We start from the raw sequence: 21,289 nt of genomic DNA on the forward strand, positions 1-21,289 counted from the left end.
CTCCATACAATAAAGTAACAGAAATTGAAATTGATCAAACTACCTACTGGTAGCTTCAGCAACTGGATCCAGGGGAAGCAGAGACGGCAATTACGGACAGTAACTTCTTACCTGTATGGCGAACTATTATTTAATTACATTACAACAATACCTAGATATGCATGGCACAATCAGGCATGCTGTGCACGCAAATAATTACGTCTAATAAAATTAAAACAAAAGACACCGCTGCTGATGCAGAATGATTCCATTGATATACATACTTAAATGACCGACATCCGGAGCAATTAACAATTAAACCAGTTTACTTACTTTAACATAGAATTTAATCTTCAAGGAAACACTTGATCTAGGATCATCATAAGATCCAAGATTTTGTATTTACCATAGGTAAGCTCACCCTCACCACGGTAGTTTCCAATAAGCCTAAAAGCTTTAAAAAGCTCATTAGGTTTCTAAAGCCTACCTATGGAGAAAGATGATCTTCTTCTTTAAACCCCTTAACTAATTACTGTTTAGGTACTCAAGTAAAAAAATAACGTGACCTATTATTGACTTTGCTCAGCAGTGGGACAGAATAGGCTAACAATAATAATAATTATTATTATTATTATTGACTTACAGCAGACAACGCACAGCCTAGACCACTGGAGCTAGAGACGAGTGGTAGACATTTTTCTTGAGGGTGTATCATAGATTTGCACTGGGAAGGAATTTTTCGGGTTTCCAGCACGATTAAAGAGATTTTATTTTAAATTCAAAGTGACTACTTATCTCCGTAACTTTTAATAATAGAAGCTTACAATTTGGTAGTTAAAACTTAGGTAGTTAAAAGTAGTTTTCAGAATTTTCCTAAATTCCCACGGGGTAACTAAAAGAAAGGATTTTTATATATGTCGTAGGTTCATGACAAATACATTCCTCCAGCGCATTCCGGCACATCTCTGGTGGAAACGCAGCCTGATACGAATAACTATATTCCTGTAGGTACTATAATGTAGAACCAAAACAAAAATACATAAGTACATACTGGCTCGAATATGCCGTGCTTACTGACTAGGTAATTAGTATTAAGCAGTTGTTGAGTCGGCGCATGCGTAGACGAAGCGTAGCCTTGGTCTTGAACTTGTTACTCGCGCAACTTGTGCAACCTCCAATTACACAAATTACTGCGTCGGTTGCTGTAACACTACATGCGTAACTGGTAACACTGCTCTAGTTGGCGCTCTTTAAACCTGAACTGGTTCAGGTCAGGTTTGTAATAAATATAATTTGATCGTTTTTGGGGACTGCGTGTTACTACTAGATATTGAAAAAACCGGCCAAGAGCGTGTCGGACACGCCCAAAATAGGGTTCCGTAGCCATTTCGAAAAAAATAATAAAGTTTAGGTATATTTTATACGGCTGCTATTTACTCTTACACTACTAATAATTCTCAAGCAAACTAAGCCGTTATAGTTTTCCTTGAAAGTTTGATATACTCACTATCATATTGAATTTTTTCAAATTTTTCCACCCACCGGCTTAGATTTTAGAGGAGGGGGACGCTCGATTTTCATGAAAATTTGCACTTTAAATTTGAATGTTTCGCAAACAAATCACTGAATCGAAATCCAGCGATACCCCACACTAAAGGGTTGGATGAGAAAAAAAAAATCACCCCCACTTTACGTCTATGGGAGGCAACCTAAAAAAAATTTTTTATTAAACCATTTTGTTGGCATAGTTTACATATATATATATATATATATCCGCGCAAAATTACAGCTTTCTAGCATTGATAGTCTCTGAGCAAAGCCGCGGACGGACGGACAGACAGACAGACAGACAGACATGGCGAAAGTATCAGGGTTCCGTTTTTGCCATTTTGGCTCCGGAACCCTAAAAAAGTATCTGCCCATAATTAATACAACACTTGTAGTGCTTTGTTGTAGGTAGCTAGTCTAAATACCAATTCATTTGTATCATCAAATCAAAAATAAACAAAAGGTGTTTTCATAGTTATTTGTGCAACAAGATAGCAAAGTTGTTTTTTGTTGCGAGTGTTGATTTTGAATCCCGAGTAAGTGAAGGCTTCTATAATTGAATCACGAGCGTCAGCGAGTGATTCTAGGTTAGAATCCTGAGAGCAGCAAGGGATTCAAATACACGAGATGCAAAAAAACTTTGGTCTCGTGTGACACATACAATTTTTCACCTCAGCAGCGAGAACATAATTTAAATGTAACATAAGAATAAAACCACATATACTACCTGTTTACAAAACAAACACATTTTTTTTAAATAGAATCCGATTATTAAGAAACAAATATAATAATCACATTTAAAACCATAAAAAAGTGTCCAGTAGATACAATACAAATCTCATATACTCATAACATGCATTGTAATTTGAAAGAAGTTCTTGTACTAATGTCACACTTATTTTTTAATACTGCATAAAGCCTCATCTTGGGGTCATTAAAAAGGTTGAACAATAAACGTATAATTTATTATAAATGTTATTAAACCTTTAAATATGAATTTTATTAAGATTTACAAATTAAATTATATATTACATAAACATAAATAGATTTGTTAAAAATTCATTCAATTTAAGAAATATTCCAACTGTAGAGGCATCAGTATACGGAATTCTTTTATAAAAAAAAAAACAAGAGAAGCGGCTTTCGTGCAACGAGGTTGCATACTTTATTAAAAGATCGGGAAAATTTACATTTTGGAAATATTTCGTCGTCATGTAATTTATTAGGTATCGATATATTTTTAATACCAAAAATTTAATTTAAGATTGTAATCAACACATTTGATGTTATCTCTCGCTTTTTTCGTGTTGAAGTGAAATGACAGATCAAAGTAAAGTTCAAATCCTCTTTGGTTCAAATATTTGGAATTTAGTGAGTAGACCCAACAATGTACTCAGCATTAAAAAAAAAAAAAAAAAGTTACTTTGTCTCACGAAGTCAGCAAAATGCGATTTTGCTCACTGATTTCTCATAGCAAAACCTGCCTGTTTGAGGTGCTGAGGTGAAAAAAGATTTTTTAAACTCACATACATGTGCATTTTTCCATCAATAACTGAACCATCCCGAAATGAAGCTACCTACTTAAGGAAAACAAGACAAAATTGTGTGCAGTATAATATTTTCATTTCTGGTTCATAATAAAACAACATCTGCTACTATTATTATGCGCTGCAAAATTCAAATTACTTATACAAAAACAAACACAAAAAGACATTAAAAACAGAAAAATACGTAGGTAACGAAAAAAAAAGCTATTTTGGAATTGATGTTTCTTACATTTCGAAGTTATCTTTAAACGCCTATTGACACGAGGCTTTAATGATGATGACGGATGACTCAATTTATAATGACGGGGTAGAAACCAAGGAAATAATCAGCGTGAAAATTTGATGCGCGTCTTTTTTGTTGCGCACCACAGGTGTCAAAAAAGTAATTGACGGAAAAATGGCTAAATGTAGTAAACGTTTAACTCTGAAGGTAGTAAAAAATTGTCGAGTCCGGCTCGGAACATTCTTTGCTAATGCATTGTAGCTATCAACATTTATTTCGAATAAAAAGTAACATAGCGTGAAGATGTACAAATTATAATCTATCGTTATCTTCAATGTACAGTCCAGACGAGGGAATACATGTAGCCATAGTGTCAAATACATACCTACACATCGAGTGACGTGCCCCGGGCCCCCCAAGCTCGGATGGATACTGGCAACGGATAAACATACTTATATAGATAAATACATATTAAACACCCAAGACCCGAGAACAAACATTCGTATTATTCATACAAATATCTGCCCCGGCCGGGAATCGAACCCGGGACCTCAAGCTTCATCAGGTTAATACTTTACATTAATAGGTACACAATGAAAGAACTTCGTCTGTTACTTAATAGTGTTTGTTAAGTTAGTTTTTTATTATATTTTTTATCGTAATGAAACTATTCCTGAGTAATAAATAGGTTATAGCAATGTTATAACTATAACTGGATATCTATTAGACAGCCATAACAATTTGATAACCAAGATATACATTTTATGCCAGAATAATCCTTAAAAATCGAGTACCTACCTACTTGTTTATTGCTAACTATTTACATAACCATCTAGCGCCTTTACATTTGAAACGAGTTTCGTTACAACTCAAATAACTCCTAGATAGAATATCGGCTATCTGGCTGGAAGCCACAGGAATGCAGTTCTTGACCACAGCTGCTGCAAGTGAATCTTACATGGAACAGGTTCCATGTCACGGGCAGCAGTAATAACTCGGCGTTTGATGCAGTTTTACTCTCGTTAAAATAAAAGTAAGAGGAGATAAAAGATTACGAATAATGAGCTAAACGAGGCATATCTATTACTTTTTTTTATGTTTCTGCTCGTATCTGGATGCCGTTTTCAATGAAACAAGCTTTGTCGTTATAAGGCAACGCCCCTGCGATTTCACACAAAAGATTCCTAATTATTTCAAGTACATATTGGTCTTGCTTTATTTCGTTTTAAATAAACACATCTACAATTTACTAATACAAAAATGGGACAGATAGGGTAAATCGTCAATTACTGGCCACCTTATATTAAAAATGAATTCTATTTACATATAGAGAACTAGAATTTATTTTAGCATAAAGTGGCCAGTTATTGAAGGGTGGCCAGTAATACTAAAAATTACCTTTGTATATAGGTTACTAGAATTAATTTTTAGTGTAAGGTGGCCAGATAGTGAACGGTGGCGAGTAATTAACGATTTACCCTACCTAAGTTATATTTAGGAACATAAAAGACGAGAAGTCGTGGTGCTCATACACATAATTACTACACACCGTCTCATTACTAGTAGGTACCTAGTAAAGTCTCTGTATGTAGATAATTTTGAGCACCACAACTGCTCATCCATATCTCCTGCAGACTGTACAACAAATGAAAAAGGTACAGTAAAAATAAATCTGAACGAATCACTAGCGCTCCTCATTAAAAGATGCTAATGAAATTTTTAACAAAAAAGTAAACCCGAGTCCAAAAAAAATAAAAAATAACAAAAAATGGAACCGACTACGAAACCCTTGAAAATATTTTCATCATATTTTTTTTTCCTTATTTCTCACTTTTTAGTGATTCGTAGCCAAAGTACATCTCACAACGATTCCATTAAGCCGAAACACGGCTTAGTTACGTTGTTTTATAACAGAGTTTCGTTGCCTACCTTCCGGCTTCAGCATCAGATTAGTTCGAAAAAAATATTAACTTAAAGCTTCTTCTTAGTCGGTTGACTAGGTACATTAATCATGATCGTTTATAGACGAGCTAGCATTACTTAGCTTTGACGAGTTCCACTGGTCATCTACGGTCTTCTTCCTCAGGTCCAGTTTACCAAATGATACTTTCTGAATGTAAAATTTGAGGTTTGCCCTCGATTTCCCTAGGATCCCATAATCAGATCTAGACTTGGTGACAGTGGGACCACTTCAGAAAAGTATTCTTTCGAATAAAAAATGAATTTTGAAAATCGGTCCACAATTAACTGAGTAATCGGTGAACATATACATAAAAAAAATACAAACATTGGAACATAGAACCTCCTCCTTTTTTGATGTCGGTTAAAAATCAATTGCGATTTGCCTCATAAGTGTGAACGTCACTATAAATAATTGTGCTGATACGTGGCTGATACAGTCTCATATCTGCACTAATTAAATCAAATAGGTGCAATCATCATAGTTAAGGTTCTTGGAATGATTCGTGTAAACTTAAACAGTATATTTTCATGTAAATTAACCCACCTTGCTAGATGCAGTCGATGGCCGATGATGAGTCATTAAGAAAGATACCTACTGCTGACTTTACTTCATTTCAGTTCGTTGGGATGGCACTTGGGACCAAGCATCGTATCTATGTAAAATTATAAAATATCGTTCTTGGTTGGGACTGAAAGATATATTTAAAGAGCCATCAACAAAACAAGTAAATACCTAAGTATTTATTTGATCTTTAGATTCTTGCTTGTGTGATATTACATAAAAGAATCCGCAAATGTAATTTTCCGCAAAACGATAGCCGCATTATGCAAAAATCTTTAACTTTAAATCGACATCTACGTAGGTGACAGAATAAAAGCAACATCATGTGTAGTCGCGAATTAAAATATAAATGAAGGCACATTATAAAATATTGGTGCCTGGCGAACCCATTCGTCTTTCATGCCAGTTTTGTTTTTCTTACATACATCCAGTAATTATCTGCGGCAATGAACTGCGAGCACGACGTCGATTTGTTTTTGCCGCTGTTATCTGGTTGTTCACTCGTGACCTTTAGGAAAATGCGTGAGGAATTATCTGACAGGAATGTCAGGGAGGCAGAAAAATTATCTAAGGCTGAGGTAAAGTGGGTAGGATGCGGACGCTTAAAATGTCTGCTAAAGCGTAGGATGTCTTTCAAGATAAACTACCTGATTTAGATTGCTGTTGCTTCTATTTTACATTTACCGCAAAAGAACATAGAAAAAATCAACATCTTATTTAAGTAGATTGAGTTAAGGTTATTGCTAGCAGGTGCCTTCTAGTAAATTATTTTATATTTACCTCAAAAAAACATGGAAAAAAATTGGCATCTAATTTAAGTAGATTCAGTTAAGGTTATTGCTATAAGGTTTCACGTAGGCGTGTGAATGTAGGTACGAATTTAAACTGCTTCTCCGGTATACTATGAAACTTCAGAAGATCGACGTCACATTTCAATATCATACTAGTATTGTTCATCGTTCAATAAGGAGAGTTGGTAGGTAAAGCGCCATAAGTAGTATACCTACTTATCTCTTCTAATTGATGGGAGCTATTCACAATCAATATCAGGACGTATGGAATGCCAACATGACATATTATAAAGCGAAAAGGCTTGCTTGGTACTTGATTCAGTTTCTTCAACTTTCCTGTCTACATTACATAAACATCATCGGAGACATGCTGATAAAATTGATGACAATGCAAGTACAGTCAGCAAAATATCTTGTATTCATTTTTTTAACAGAAACTTATTTGAACTGCTATTTCTGCAATACCTTAGTACAACTACCTAATTTATTAGTTCTGTAGCATATTTAGTTCCTCAGAAACAATTATTAACTTATATGATTTTAGATTAATTTTAGGTTTAGGCTCTTTTAACTTTTCATGATGTGTCTACTCTTGTTTTTGTAGTCGACCGTTAACTCGAAGAGATCCCTTTATGGAATAAGTTCGCCTTTGTACATCTGTTTCTAATTGCTGTAATCTGTTTTGTTTTATGTACCATGACATACCCCGGGACATTTGGGGCACGGATGATTAACATTAGCCAAAGAGTAGGTATCGAGTTAAAAAACAGAGTGCACTCTAGCTGGTTTCTACCTAATGAATAATTAATCAATTAGAAAAAAAATACATGATATTTAAAACACAAAAAATATTATATTTTCGTAAGATGAAATCGTTACAATCTTAATCAAATTAAGTTTGAAAAGATTTTTAATAAATTGAAGTTGGTTTTAAATAAGAATTTTGGCTATAGCACACTAAACATCATGAACGAATTGTCACAAGGCAATGAAGTAGAACTGCGATCGCAAACACATCGTGCAACAATTAATTTCTTCAAGAAATTTAAATATGCACCTATTACAACTGTCGACGTAGAAAAATCATTCAGTGGGTTAAAATGGCTATTTACAGCAAGACGCAGCTGCTTAATAGTTCCAAATTTAGAAAAGATATTAATAATTTATTTCGAAAATCATATCAACTACTAAATTTACTGCAGGTAATTAATTAACGTTTTTTATTATTATCTCATAACATAAACCTTGGTACTAAACCTAAAGTACTAGTATAGTTTACAATTCGCAGTGAGCTGATTATTCATTAGGCATAATATGATGTTTTGTCAGAATAACCTATCTATTAATGTCTACTCTTTAGTAAATCGTTCGTGCCCCGAAAGTCCCGGGGTATGACCATGAGCCAAATATGTGGTCTATCACCCTAAAGTTGATAATCGTTTGCATGTCATACATAACATAAAACAATAATGCCAAAAGACTGTCTGTCAACTTGAAAGTTCGACTTTAGCGACATATTCATTTGATAGAAACTTAAAAAAATTATAGTCCACTTATTTGGCTGATGATACAATAAAGAGTTATACATACATACAATTAGTTACTAATGGAATGAGTGTCTGATTGGCAGCCGGACCTGCACAGGTAAGGTAATACGTGATGCTGCTATCATGTCCGATTTGTCAGCACTGCAATTGCAGTCACGAGCACGTACCTTTGCAATTTACGTCACGTAGCATTCAGTAGTAAAAATACTAAGTGCAGCAATTATGAGTCACCGACCTGCCGTGGTTGTAGTTGCATCAATTAAGATGTATAGTCAGCAACAGAAGTAGATGAGCAATCGTGGTGCTCAAAATTATCTAAATACTCTCTTATTACCTTGGCAGTAGTCGCGTGTAGATCATTTTGAGCACCGTTGCCGCTAATCCACTCTGCTGCTAATTGTAAATACCTATCTATAGCTATAAAATTTTAAACCTAGCAAAAAATTTAACAGACTCCAAAAAAAACTATGAAATGATTTTCTACAACCTTGAAGTTGGTGCCTCAGAACAAGCAAGCAGAATGAATGAACCCCAATTTAGTATGTAGGTAAGGTAGATGACTACAGGTCCACTTCTGCTAGCTCATGCTGAGGCACCAACTTCAAACTGGTAAAAAATGATTTCTTTGTTTTCAAGTCGGTTAACTTTTTTATTGTAATTGTTTTCTCTCCATTTTTAGTGCAACTAATGTAAGTTACTGTAGCTTAATGTCAAGTGCGGGCCTCCTTTTTCAAAAGATTGCTTTTTTCCAATGCAGAGATGTTAATTAGGTATTGTGGAATCCTCCTGATACCTCACTATGCGTTCTTTTTCACCATATACATTTCCATTGAGCTTAACAACTGTGTTGAAGTACCTAATTGAATCTTAACCCGTGCAATAGAATTCTTTATTTTGGACAAACAAATTTTCCATAGTGTTAGTACCCAGTTAATACCTACCTAAACAAATATACATACAGTCGAACATAGAACCGTCCTTCTTCTATGAAGTTGGTTAAATATACTTGTTATTGAGTAGTCCCGGTGGTCAACTGTGGTCTGCCTCATCAATTCCGCTTCCCAATTTCCAAGAGCAAATGCACGAGCTACTACTAAATATACCCAAACACCTAGGAGTCCCTACAATATTTGAAGAATCCCTAGATTTTCATAGGATCCACTCATCAGATTCTGATTTGGTGACAATGCGACCTAATTGAAAATATTCCCAATCCAAGAAAAAAAACATATCGATCCTGAGGAGTCCTGATGTAACAAACATAAAAAAACATCAGTATTGACAACATTCTCCTTTTTGAAGTTGGTTAAAAACGAGTTCTCATTACTGAGTTGACTTAAACTGAGCAGAAAAACACAGCTTAAGTATATGATAGATGATCTTCTACGAAAGGGACACCCAACCCATAATGAACTTTTAATACAATTAAACTGGTTCTGGATCGTTTTTAAACCAGAATTGTACGTAATACTAAAGACGTGAGGGTACGAAAAAAGACTTAGATGCGCAAGAGTTTGCAATTAAATGATCTCAGATAGCTGTGATGAATGTGGACAGAGGATTGCTTGGGGCGGTTTTAAACGCATAATAAGCGGCCAATCAACGTCAGGAATGCAAAAAGTTTTTAACATCTGGTTCTGGACTTTAGGTTAAAAACTTTTCTTTCTTCATCATCATCATCATGGTGGGGTTTTGGCTTTCCAATCTTGGATGTAGGCCTCTTCCCTCTTCATGCAGTATTGGCGATCTTGTGCCCGTCTCATCCAGTCTCGACCTCCGTACCGTCGAATGTCATCCATCCCAGCGCTGCGGTGGTCTGCCGCGCCCCCGAGCATACGTTCTCAACACACACAGAAGTCTGCCGAGAAAACCTATCTACAGTCAACGGCCCTTATAAAAGTAAATCCTAACATATCCTAACTATGAAGTTTCTGAATATTGACAATGTTACTTGTACTATAACTTATTCTGTGACAATGGGAAAAATAATCCATACATAAAGTAGGTACTTTACCTACTATTCTGTCACATGCAACAAGTACTTAAGTAATTCATAACTTCATAATAGGTGTTGGCTGTAGAAATAATACGTAAATTATATAATACATCAAAAAATGCTCAAAATAATTAAAGAGAATATGGAAAATGGCAAATAAAAATGCATCAAAAAACTGGTCTAATGAGAGTCAGACTCATGCACTGAGGGTTCTGTACACGTAAATAGGCCTGCGGTGCGCTCCCAACCTGACCCGCTCCCGATCCGCAGCCATCTTATGTGCGGACACTAGGATACTTAATTTCCAAACATTTAAACAGTGCATGTCGAGATTATGCATCAATGAATTGAATGCGTTAAATCAAAGAAAGTACCTAATCATACTCGTACCTTTTAAAATACCGCCACATTTATAACATAAATTTCTGCTGGACAAGCGTGAATGAAAATTTGCATATAAAATAAAACTTGACTAATTCGCGCGTCAAGTTATTTATAACATAAATTTTCGTACCTTGTGGGTTCGGTTAAGGTCATTGACATGCGCCAGCGTCGATCTTGACCTACACAGTGTTGCACCTTTGTAATATCTCATTATGTAACACCTTTTGGCGCTTACGTTGCATAACTGGACAAAAAATTACCTGACTTGAGCAGCAGTAGGTAGGAAGTAGTATATAAGCTAGGATGATGATGATAACATAATAAATATGTTTAGCCGTTAGTCAAAATATCACAAACGGGATTTATCATGCTAAAACACAAGTAATATTTACCTCGACCTCGTGTGTTTTAAGTCCCGTTTGTTATATTTTGACTATGAGTGAGAATCAGAAGAAGTTTAAATCCCATCAAAACATAAATGTGAAATGAGAGCCAAGTACAGTATTTATGATATATGCCTTGATTGTTGACTTTAACGACAAGAGAAGTGAGATCTAAATGGGTGTCAAGTGCCAAGGTGCCAAGTTCAATGGTCAGTCCTGAAATTTATTTATAACAATATAAAATCTATAATATAAAAGTGAACCGCCAGAACGGGATAAAAAACGAGACAGAGCAGGATGGTGCTCTACAACACCATTTTGACACGTTTCTCCCAAACAACGCATTATTTCTCTGGAATTTTAAAGCAATTCGATTCTTTGACCTTGGGAATCACGAAAAACTTGAGAAAATATATGATATTGGGTGTGTAGTTTTTGTATATTAAGCAAAGTAAAATCACAAGTTCGAATTTCGGGCCAAAAACGGGCGATCTATTATCTATGCCAGTGTTGCCATTCGGGGAAAAAGAAATCTATTCATTATCCTGCATTGCAGTCTGTAAAGCTCTTTAACCTATTCATTGCCGCGCGCCAGGTTACGTACTTTGCTGCGATGCCGACGCTTCTGCAGAACAGACGGCCATCGGCGTCAGCGGCGTCCAGGGAAAGCTAAATTAGACGCCTATCGGCGTTTTCGGCACTCCAGTTGCAGATTTGTAGATATGCATAAGAAACAGTGTTCGGAAACCTTTTGTGATTTTTATTATCACTGTTTTTGTACAGAAGTAATGAATAATGTACTTTGTCGAAAAAGTTCGCATTTAGAACATTATTCACTAGATCTATAAGCGGTGACTGACTATCCTACTAATCCTACCTACTTATCCTACATATCATCATCATCATCATTATGTTATAATTATAAATGCGAAAGTTTGTGTGTGTGTGTGTGTGTGTGTGTGTATGTTTGTTACTCCTTCACGCTAAAATGACTGGACGGATTTGGATGAAATTTGGTACGTAGATAGCTGGATATCTGGAGTAACACATAGGCTACTTTTATTCCAACATTCCCACGGGATAGTTGTTCTTAACACAACACCTCAATGAAGATTACGATATAAATTTTGGGATTCACGGGAATTTTGTAATAGCCCGGAATTTCAATTGTAACTACCAGATCAATAAATAGTTTACGCGTGCAAAGCTGCGGGTAAACTCTAGTATTTTATAACAACTGTAAATATATTTTTTCTTATTACTTAGGATAATATATTGAAACCTAAGGTCTGACTTGGCTAGTTATCATATACGAATTATTATTAAGCACCTACCTACTAAAACAGTCATGGAAGAGCCCTATATGATGTTCCATGGCTAGTTTCTACCAGCAAGCCAAATTTTCGGAAGAATAAAATAAGAACTTACAGTTTTAAAACTTACGAAGGCTATAATATAATTCGTATATAAAAGCTAGCCAAGTCCGACCTTCGGCTTTAATATATAATCCTAAGTTATAAGAAGAAATGATATGTTAAGTTGTTATAAAATATTTTATATTGTTAATATAAATAAATGTCAGGACTGATCATTGAACTTGGCGCCTGGGCACTTGGTACCCATTCAGATCATTTCCTTTGTCGTTAAAGTCAACAATCAAGGCATACATCATAATATTGAACTTGGCTCTCATTTCACATTTATGTTTTGATGGGATATCATTACTTTCTGTAGAAAAAATAATTTTATTTAAAAATATTAGTATAAAATGATAAAAATATACTATAGTTTCTGATTAATTCCTTTGTATACCCAACTGCCTATCTGGATGCCAAATTTGAACTTTCTAGGTCATCTGGAACTGGGTTAGAGTTTTGAGTAAGTGATAAAAATGACGATTTTTGGATGTTAATATCTAAATAAACGTTTGAGGTGCGTTTATGAAATTTGGAGCACATAATTATCTCACAAGTCTTAATAAATGAGCCAAATTTGACATGTTTATATGAAATAGTTTTTGAGTTAAGAGGGGGTCAAAAGTGGATCTAAATGGTTCGGTCGATTTTTTAGATGTTGAAGTTATTTTTGCACTTAGATATCGCGTGAGACTTGTCAGTTCCAAGGCAATTACAGCCAAGACTGCTTGAACTTGGACACTATATTTATAGCTCCCGTGTCGAGTGGACGCGTGGGATCGCCAGGAATCACGCAACTACAAAATATGTACATAACACCACTCTTATAACAGCGGAGTAAAATTATTCACACAGTATTTTTTTTACTTCACTACAAACAAATATATGGCTTGCACGGTTTAAATTGTTATCCCTGGGTTATGAATATGAATCATCATCAGCCGGAAGACGTCCACTGCTGGATAAAGGCCTCCCCCATTGTGGCGTTCTAAAACGCCACAATGAACGAACACTCGTCACTTGCATCCACCGGTTTCCCGCAACTCTCACGATGTCGTCAATCCACCTGGCGGGAGGCCTGCCAACGCTTCGTCTTCCGGTTCGTGGTCGCCACTCGAGGACTTTTCTCCCCCAACGGTTATCTGTTCTTCGAGCGATATGGCCTGCCTATTGCCACTTTAATTTGCATATTTTTCCAGCTATGTCAGTGACTTCAGTTCTTCAATGAATTTCCGTATTCCGGATTCTATCGCGCAAAGAAACTCCAAGCATATTATAGCTCTCTCCATAGCTCGTTGCGTGACTCTGAACCTCTCTAAGAGGCCAACAGTCAAGGACCACGTCTCAGCGCCATGTCATCACTGGCAACACACACTGGTCGAAGACACTAGTCTTCAGGCACTGCGGAATATTGGACGAGAAAACATCACGAAGTTTTTCGAACGCTGCCCATCCGAGTTGGATTCTTCGGGCGACCTCTTTGAATGATGAATACGAATAACAGTTCCATTTATTTTGACACACGTAACCTTACCTACAAGGATTAGCACTTAACTCGGATTTGTATGTTTAACTCCGATCTGAGGCCGTATTGCCTAACGTTTTTGTCGCTCGCGATCGCAATGAGGGCTATCGCGAATGAATTCGCCGCTAGAGGCGCTAGTGTAGCGTGAGGTCTCCGAAATGTCAAATCTCATAGTTTTTGGGTGAGCTACGCGGGTTTATTTATAATTAGATTTTTTTTGTGAATATTTTGCATTACCTGAAATTAATTATGGCAATTATGCGTTACGGGGCAATGAATGTCTGTGTTTTGAGACAGTTTTGTCTTTTGGAAACCTTTGTCCTCCCTTTTTTCCGAACACAACGGGGACTATGCAACCCTGTGGCATGCTCGATATTTTTATGGTACGGTTTTAAGGTGTATTAAATATGATTTTAATCTAAACTTTGTTTTGACGCCCGTAATAACAGACTTTGAAAGCCATACTTAAAAACCTCACGCAACAGTGCGCCATCTAGTGAGACAAAAAACGATAGCCCTCATTCTTGTATGTGAAACTACATGTGCAATCTGTCATTTGGTTGCGATTGTGAGCGTCACAAACGTTTGGCAATACGGTCTCTGGTCCGTGCCACCTCAGGTCACATTTAAAACATTTGCGAAAAAAAGCTTCGTCAAATTTGTCTTACCCTTACACACTACTTTTGACAGTTTTGGCTACTTTGAACTCTTCTTTTTTTATCATATTTATATACCTAAACAAATGATATTGATATTACGTCTATGTACGCAGCGGATGCGAAAACTCAGCAGAATTTATGTGCAGCTTAAAATAAAAATAAAAGACTGTGTTAAAATTAAGAAAGAAATAATGGTACTTAATGCGCGCACTCTAATAAGTGTACTAACTTAGGCTAATACTTGTTACAGTTGCGGGGCAAAACGAGGACGATGATTCTGTAATACAACATCATGGAAATACGGCTTGAAATGAAAAACTTATTTCCCCTCCTAGTGTTGGGTCTCTTAATTCGAACGACGCATACAAATAATGGTTGGTATCTTATTAGCACAGTGCACATTATTTATATTGCTGTCTATATTTAATTAGGTGTTTAATGTTTTTTTTATTTTTCCAGTTTCATCATCAGAGGAATCGCGTCATCCAAGGGTAAGCGGACGCATCGTGAAATTGTATTCAGGGATCAAACCAGAACCAATACTATGCCCTAAGGAAGGTTTTCAAGCAGATCCTAAAGAATGTGCTGTATTTTATAGATGTGTAAAAGGCAACAACGATAAATACACAGTTTTTAGAGTAAGTTATTAAACTTTAATACTGACTACGTATTTCAGAAGAAAAATAGATCTTTTAAGTTTGAAGCATTGTGTTTGAATTGTAAATTGATGCATTTTTATTACATAATATTAATCCATTAATGTACATAATTCATTTAAAATTTGGCGCTCCTCTCAAACATGCTTAGTTAAAAACCTTCACTTTCGAAGTATAATATATTGTATTGTAGGTAAAATATCATTTTATTAAGAATCTCCATTTTTATGTAATTAATGATTCCTTTAATTTGTAGTATGTATGCGGCCCAGGAACAATATATGACCCTGACAAAGAAATCTGTAATCATCCGAAAAGCACAAGACGCTTGAATTGTGGCGGTTTTGCTGCTCCTTCTACTGAATCAGTCAACGAAAACGAAATAGATGTATCTCATCAAGAAGTACCTGCTCTAATCAGTACAAAGCGTCCATTGTACACGGATAAAACCACAATTAAGCGGGAAGTATCTGTTTCTTCGACGACCAATCCCTGGTATACGTCAAGCGATTATAAGAGTTCTCAATCACCAAGTGTGTCTACTTTTGATCCTTGGATAACCACAACTAATAATCAGACCCCGAGAGTGACAAAATCTCCTAATACACATCACCCTACATCGCAAACCGGTGAACAGTGCATTTCTGATGGATTTATGGGTGATACTGAAAACTGTCGAACATTTTATAGATGCGTTGGAAATGGACGAGGTGGATACATTAGATATGAGTTTTCCTGTAGTGAATTGACCATTTGGGATGACGAAATACAAGCGTGTAATCATGCTTGGGCAGTTAAAAAACGAAGATGCGGCCGGGCTACTTCTGATGGTGAAATTAATAAGTCTACTACCATAACCATGGAAGAAAATGAAGTAACAATGGATAAGACTGTCCAATCACAAATTCAAATAAGCTATGGGGCTAAAGTGAATCAAGTTCAAACTCAAATTAGTAAAGGACCGGTAATACAGAATCAAACTCAAATAAACTATGGAAACCGCTTAAATGAAAAGCCAAACTCAAATTTAAAACAAAACCAAACACAAATATCACATGGGTCAGCTGTAAGTCAATCACAGACACAGATTAACCATGGTGATAATGGATTTCAAACTCAATTACAGATAGATCATACAAAAGAATCTAGTCAAAGTCAGGTTCAAATACAAGAAACAACTACAAGTCGGACTAGTGTTTTGCCTGAAAGTAGTGAGACTCACAGGCCCAATACTCAGAAGCCTGATAGTAACAACAATGAGTGTACTGAAAGTGGCTTTATAGGAGACTCAAATGATTGCAAGAAATTTTATAGGTGTGTTGACAATGGGAGAGGCAGTTACATTAAATATGAGTTTTCTTGTGGAGATGGCACAGTATGGGATCCAAACGCAGAAGCATGTAATCATGAATGGGCTGTAAAGGATTGTAAAAATAAAAACCCTTCTGAAACAATAAGTCAAGATACTAAACCTACAACACCGCATAAACCGCAGTACTCAAGTACAACGAAAACTACAATCACGGAAGATGAAGATGTCGGATATGGAGGACAAAATGAACATCAGACTTCAACCACAATGAAACCAAATAAGCCGTTAACAACTACTGAATCAAGTACAACACCCAAAGTTTCAAGCACAACTTCTGAGACCCATAGTGATGGGAGCGTTTGTAGTTCGAGTGGATTTATTGGTGACTCAAAGGATTGTAAGAAATTCTACAGATGTGTTGATAACGGTAAGGGTTTCACAAAATATGAATACAAGTGCGGGGAGGGTACGGTGTGGGATTCTGAGATAGAAGCATGCAATCACGAGTGGGCTGTTAAAAATTGCGGTAGTGTCTCAGGAGCTAGCGTAACTAACAAACCCGCAACAAGTGATTCAGTTTCAATGACTACCGTAAATCTTATACAAACAACAACAGAGCCAGCTGAAGATGACAACGATGGTGGTTATGGCAAGCCTCAAACTGAATCTTCGCAAATAACAAATACATCAAAGAAACCAGAAATAACACATTTAGATCAAGACAATAAATGCACTGCTAGCGGGTTTATGGGAGACAAAAATGATTGCAAAAAGTTTTATAGATGTGTAGATAATGGCAATGGAGCCTTTACTCGATATGAATTCTCATGCGGCGAAGGCACAGTATGGGATGCTAAATTGGAAGCATGTAATCATGCCTGGGCAGTAGAGGGATGTGGCACAGGCACGCCAAATAAAGATACCATAGAAGAATCAACAATATCATCAAGCAGTGCTATGCAGGATGAAGAGATTGACAGTGGATATCCTTCATCTAGTGACTATAATACTGAGAAACCAGTAAAATCAACTGCATCCCCTACAATCTCAAGTACTTCTTCATTACCCAATTCGACTGAAACATCTTCAGATGATAATAAATGCCAATCTAATGGATTTATGGGCGATAAAGATGACTGCAAAAAGTTTTATCGATGTGTTGATGATGGTAAAGGAGGATACATTCAATACAGTTTTTCTTGCGGAGAAGGCACCATTTGGGATCAAAGCATTGAATCGTGTAATCATCCATCACCTGATAAGAATTGCAAATATAGTAAACCTTCAACACAACAAATTCAAAGCGAAACATCAACACTAAGTTCCTCGTCTTCACAATCGACTACAAGTATTGACACAAATGAAGACGAAAATAGTAAAGAAGATAATACCTCCTCTACAAAACCTTCTACAGACGCTACAGCAAGTAATGATGGCTCTTGTTCCATGGAAGGTTTCTTCGGAGATACTAAAGACTGCAAAAAATTTTACAGATGTGTTGACAATCAGAATGGTGGTTACACAAAATATGATTTCACATGCGGAGAAGGTACAATGTGGGATTCAGAGATTAATGCCTGCAATCATGTTAAATCAGTTAAGAATGTTTGTAACTCACAAGGTAATAACATAGAAACGACACAAAAGCAACCAATGCCTACAAATGATGAGTATATAGAAACAACAACATCTCAAGCAACTACATCAAGCACTATAACGGAGTCAGTGTCACAAGAGCAAAGCAGTTCAAGTAATAAATGTGACTCTGAAGGCTTTTTCGGTAATTCAAAGGATTGTAAGAAATTTTATAGATGTGTTGACGACGGAAAAGGAGGCTATACTAAATATGACTTCACTTGTGGAGATGGAACGGTCTGGGTGCAAGAAATACAGGCTTGTGATCATGATAATAACATTTCAAATTGTGGTGCTCAAACGATTGCAACAACGGTGGGTCCACAAACCAATCAAGAGGAACAGACTATGATGACATCTTCTACAACAGTTCGTTCCACGACTCCTGAAAAGGATAATGACGAAATATCATCGGACATTTCTGATAGCTCAACACAGTCAGAGAACTGTGAGTCTGAAGGATTTTATCCTAATAAAAATGATTGTAGGAAATTCTATCGTTGTGTCGATAATGGTGAAGGCGGGTTCACAAGATACGATTTTACATGCGGGGAAGGCACAGCGTGGGATTCAGATATTCAAACTTGTAATCACGTAAATGAGGTCAAAAACTGTCAAAGTTCACAAGAACAAAATCAGTCAGAATCACCTATGGCTGATGATAAACCTTCTAAATCAACAGAAGCACCCAGTACCACTAAAACATCAACTACAAAAGAGCCTAGTGAAAATAAACAACCAAATAACAAATGTGAACAAGAAGGATATTTCGGGGATAGTAGTGACTGTAATAAATTTTACAGATGTGTAGATAATGGTAACGGTGGTCTAACAAAATACGATTTCACTTGTGGTGAAGGTACAATTTGGGATCAAGACATAACGGCCTGCAATCATCCACAGGATGTACAAAATCCATCTTGTACCGGTAATAAAACTTCAACAACGACTGAAATTCCAAGTGGTACATCATCTGCAACTTCTAGTTCTACAGTGAGTTCTGAATCGTCATCAGCGTCGTCAGCTTCAACAACTGAAAGTCAGAGTTCATCAGATTGTTCTCAAGGTTCCACACAAAAACCACAAAACCAAAACGTTAACTGTTCCAAAGCTGGATTTTACGCTGATCCAAATGACTGTAAAAAATTCTATAGGTGTGTGGATTGGGATAATAATGGTGAAAGATTTTCCGTTTATCATTTTGACTGCGGAGAGGGTACAATTTGGGATCCAGCAGTAGAAACATGTAACCACGAAGATTCTGTGTATCCACCACGTGACTGCTCTGGCGCGCAAACTCAAGCTCAAAATACATCCAATGAATCAACTACAACAACTACTACTTCTACTACAACCCAAAAGTCTACAGAAGATCAATCAACTACTCAGGAATCAACAAACACTGAAGAAACAACGACGGAAATGTATTCTACAAGTGAACAAACAACTCAATATATTACTTCAACTATAGCAGAATCATCAACAACAGAGCTGTCTTCGACTTCTACTACTACTACGACATCAACTACTACTACTGAATCAACCACAAGTGAACAAACTACAACTGAATCTACCAGTGAACAAACTAGTACTCAACAGACAACGACCGCAGAAGAAGGTACAACTCAATCCTCAAGTACTACTGAACAAAGCACTACTCAACAGTCAAGTAGTACTACTGAACAATCGAGTACTACAGAGCAAAGCACTACAACACAATCTGCTACCACAGAACAAAGTACTACAGAGCAATCTAATACGACAGAACAAAGTACTACGGAACAATCTAGTACGACAGAACAAAGTACTACTGCACAATCTAATACAACAGAACAAAGCACTACGGAACAATCTAGTACGGCAGAAGAAAGTACTACTGAACAACCTAGTACCACAGAACAATCCAGTTCTATTGATGACACTACTACACAACAATCAACTACTTCTGAGCAAACTACGACTGAACAATCAAGCACTACCGAACAAGTGACTGAAGGAACGACGACACAGGAATCAAGCACAACGGAGCAATCATCTGAAGCAACAGAATCGTCAACGTCAGAACAACCTAGTTCATCTACTACTGAGGGAAACACTGATAGTTCTACCACTGAGAGTACTCAAGAATCAACTACTGACGCTAGTTCTACCGACTCTAAAGAATGCCCTGAAACTGATGATGATCAAAATCTTTATGTATGCCCAACTTCATTCAGACGACATCCAAAGTACTGCAATATGTTTTACCAATGTACTGAAGACGACAGCCACGATCTGAACATAGCTGTATTTAAATGTCCTAATAACACCATTTACGATGAGAGTAAAACACAATGTGTCGAAGAAGACAAAGCTGATAAAAAATGTAATGGCCAAATAGCTGAAAGGCGCAGAGTTAAGCGTTTGGGAGGAAATATGAAGGAACCTGTAAGTATCCACCGCCTTGAAATGCAATATGTTGTTGCCATATAATGATCCAATGCTTAGCCATATTTTTATTTGTTTCAGATTGAGGTTACCAAAGAACGGCACGCCTGCCACACTACTGGTAATTTCCCATTCGAGAAAAGCGAGTGCTCACCTGCTTTCCTGAAATGTGACAAAACCAAATCTGGCAAATTAAGAGGTTTCGTTTATCAATGTCCCGAAGGTTATGTCTACTGGTCTATTAGCAAAAGGTGTGAAAAGAATTCTAATGTAAGAGATTGCAAGCTTAGCGCAAACGACTGGAGAGACCGTTGGCAAATTCCAATAGAAAGAAAGAATGTTGCCCCTAAATAATGAAATATTGGACTACCTACCTAGCACAGAAAGATAATGACCATACTCATACAAACAGAACTTGATCTTTCTACATTTGCATTTGTGCAATATTTTTAATAATAGGTATTTTTAGCTTAGTGGTGTACATATTTTTAGTATAATCTATTGCTATTGTATAGCTTAGTATGATTTCTTTGCATTATTACTTATGATTTTGTCTCTACAGAAAACAAAGTTTGTTAAATTAAATTAACGTGTCTAGTCTAATTATAATGAAATTAAACTTTTGTATAAAACTAATGACAATAAACTTTGCTGCCATAATTTTAAGTCAAGATTAAACTTGTGATCAAAATGTGCGTAAAAATAAACAACATTTTGAGCACGACTTTTTTTAAGAAA

At 36.3% G+C, this 21,289-nt stretch overlaps 1 protein-coding gene across 1 annotated transcript in view; it reads left to right on the forward strand.

The window, feature by feature from the left end:
• Positions 1–21,238, forward strand: part of Mur89F (Mucin related 89F) — a 47,067-nt gene extending 25,829 nt beyond the window's left edge. Inside the window, exons 2-5 of the mRNA XM_074089258.1 lie at positions 14,772–14,895; positions 14,981–15,159; positions 15,434–20,551; positions 20,633–21,238. Coding sequence (XP_073945359.1) covers positions 14,814–14,895; positions 14,981–15,159; positions 15,434–20,551; positions 20,633–20,905 — 5,652 coding nt within the window. The 5' untranslated portion in view covers positions 14,772–14,813 and the 3' untranslated portion in view covers positions 20,906–21,238. The remainder of the gene's footprint in view (positions 1–14,771; positions 14,896–14,980; positions 15,160–15,433; positions 20,552–20,632) is intronic.
• Positions 21,239–21,289: the final 51 nt, after the last annotated feature.

This window comes from Choristoneura fumiferana, chromosome 6 (assembly GCF_025370935.1).
Source record: "Choristoneura fumiferana chromosome 6, NRCan_CFum_1, whole genome shotgun sequence".
NCBI lineage: Eukaryota > Metazoa > Arthropoda > Insecta > Lepidoptera > Tortricidae > Choristoneura > Choristoneura fumiferana.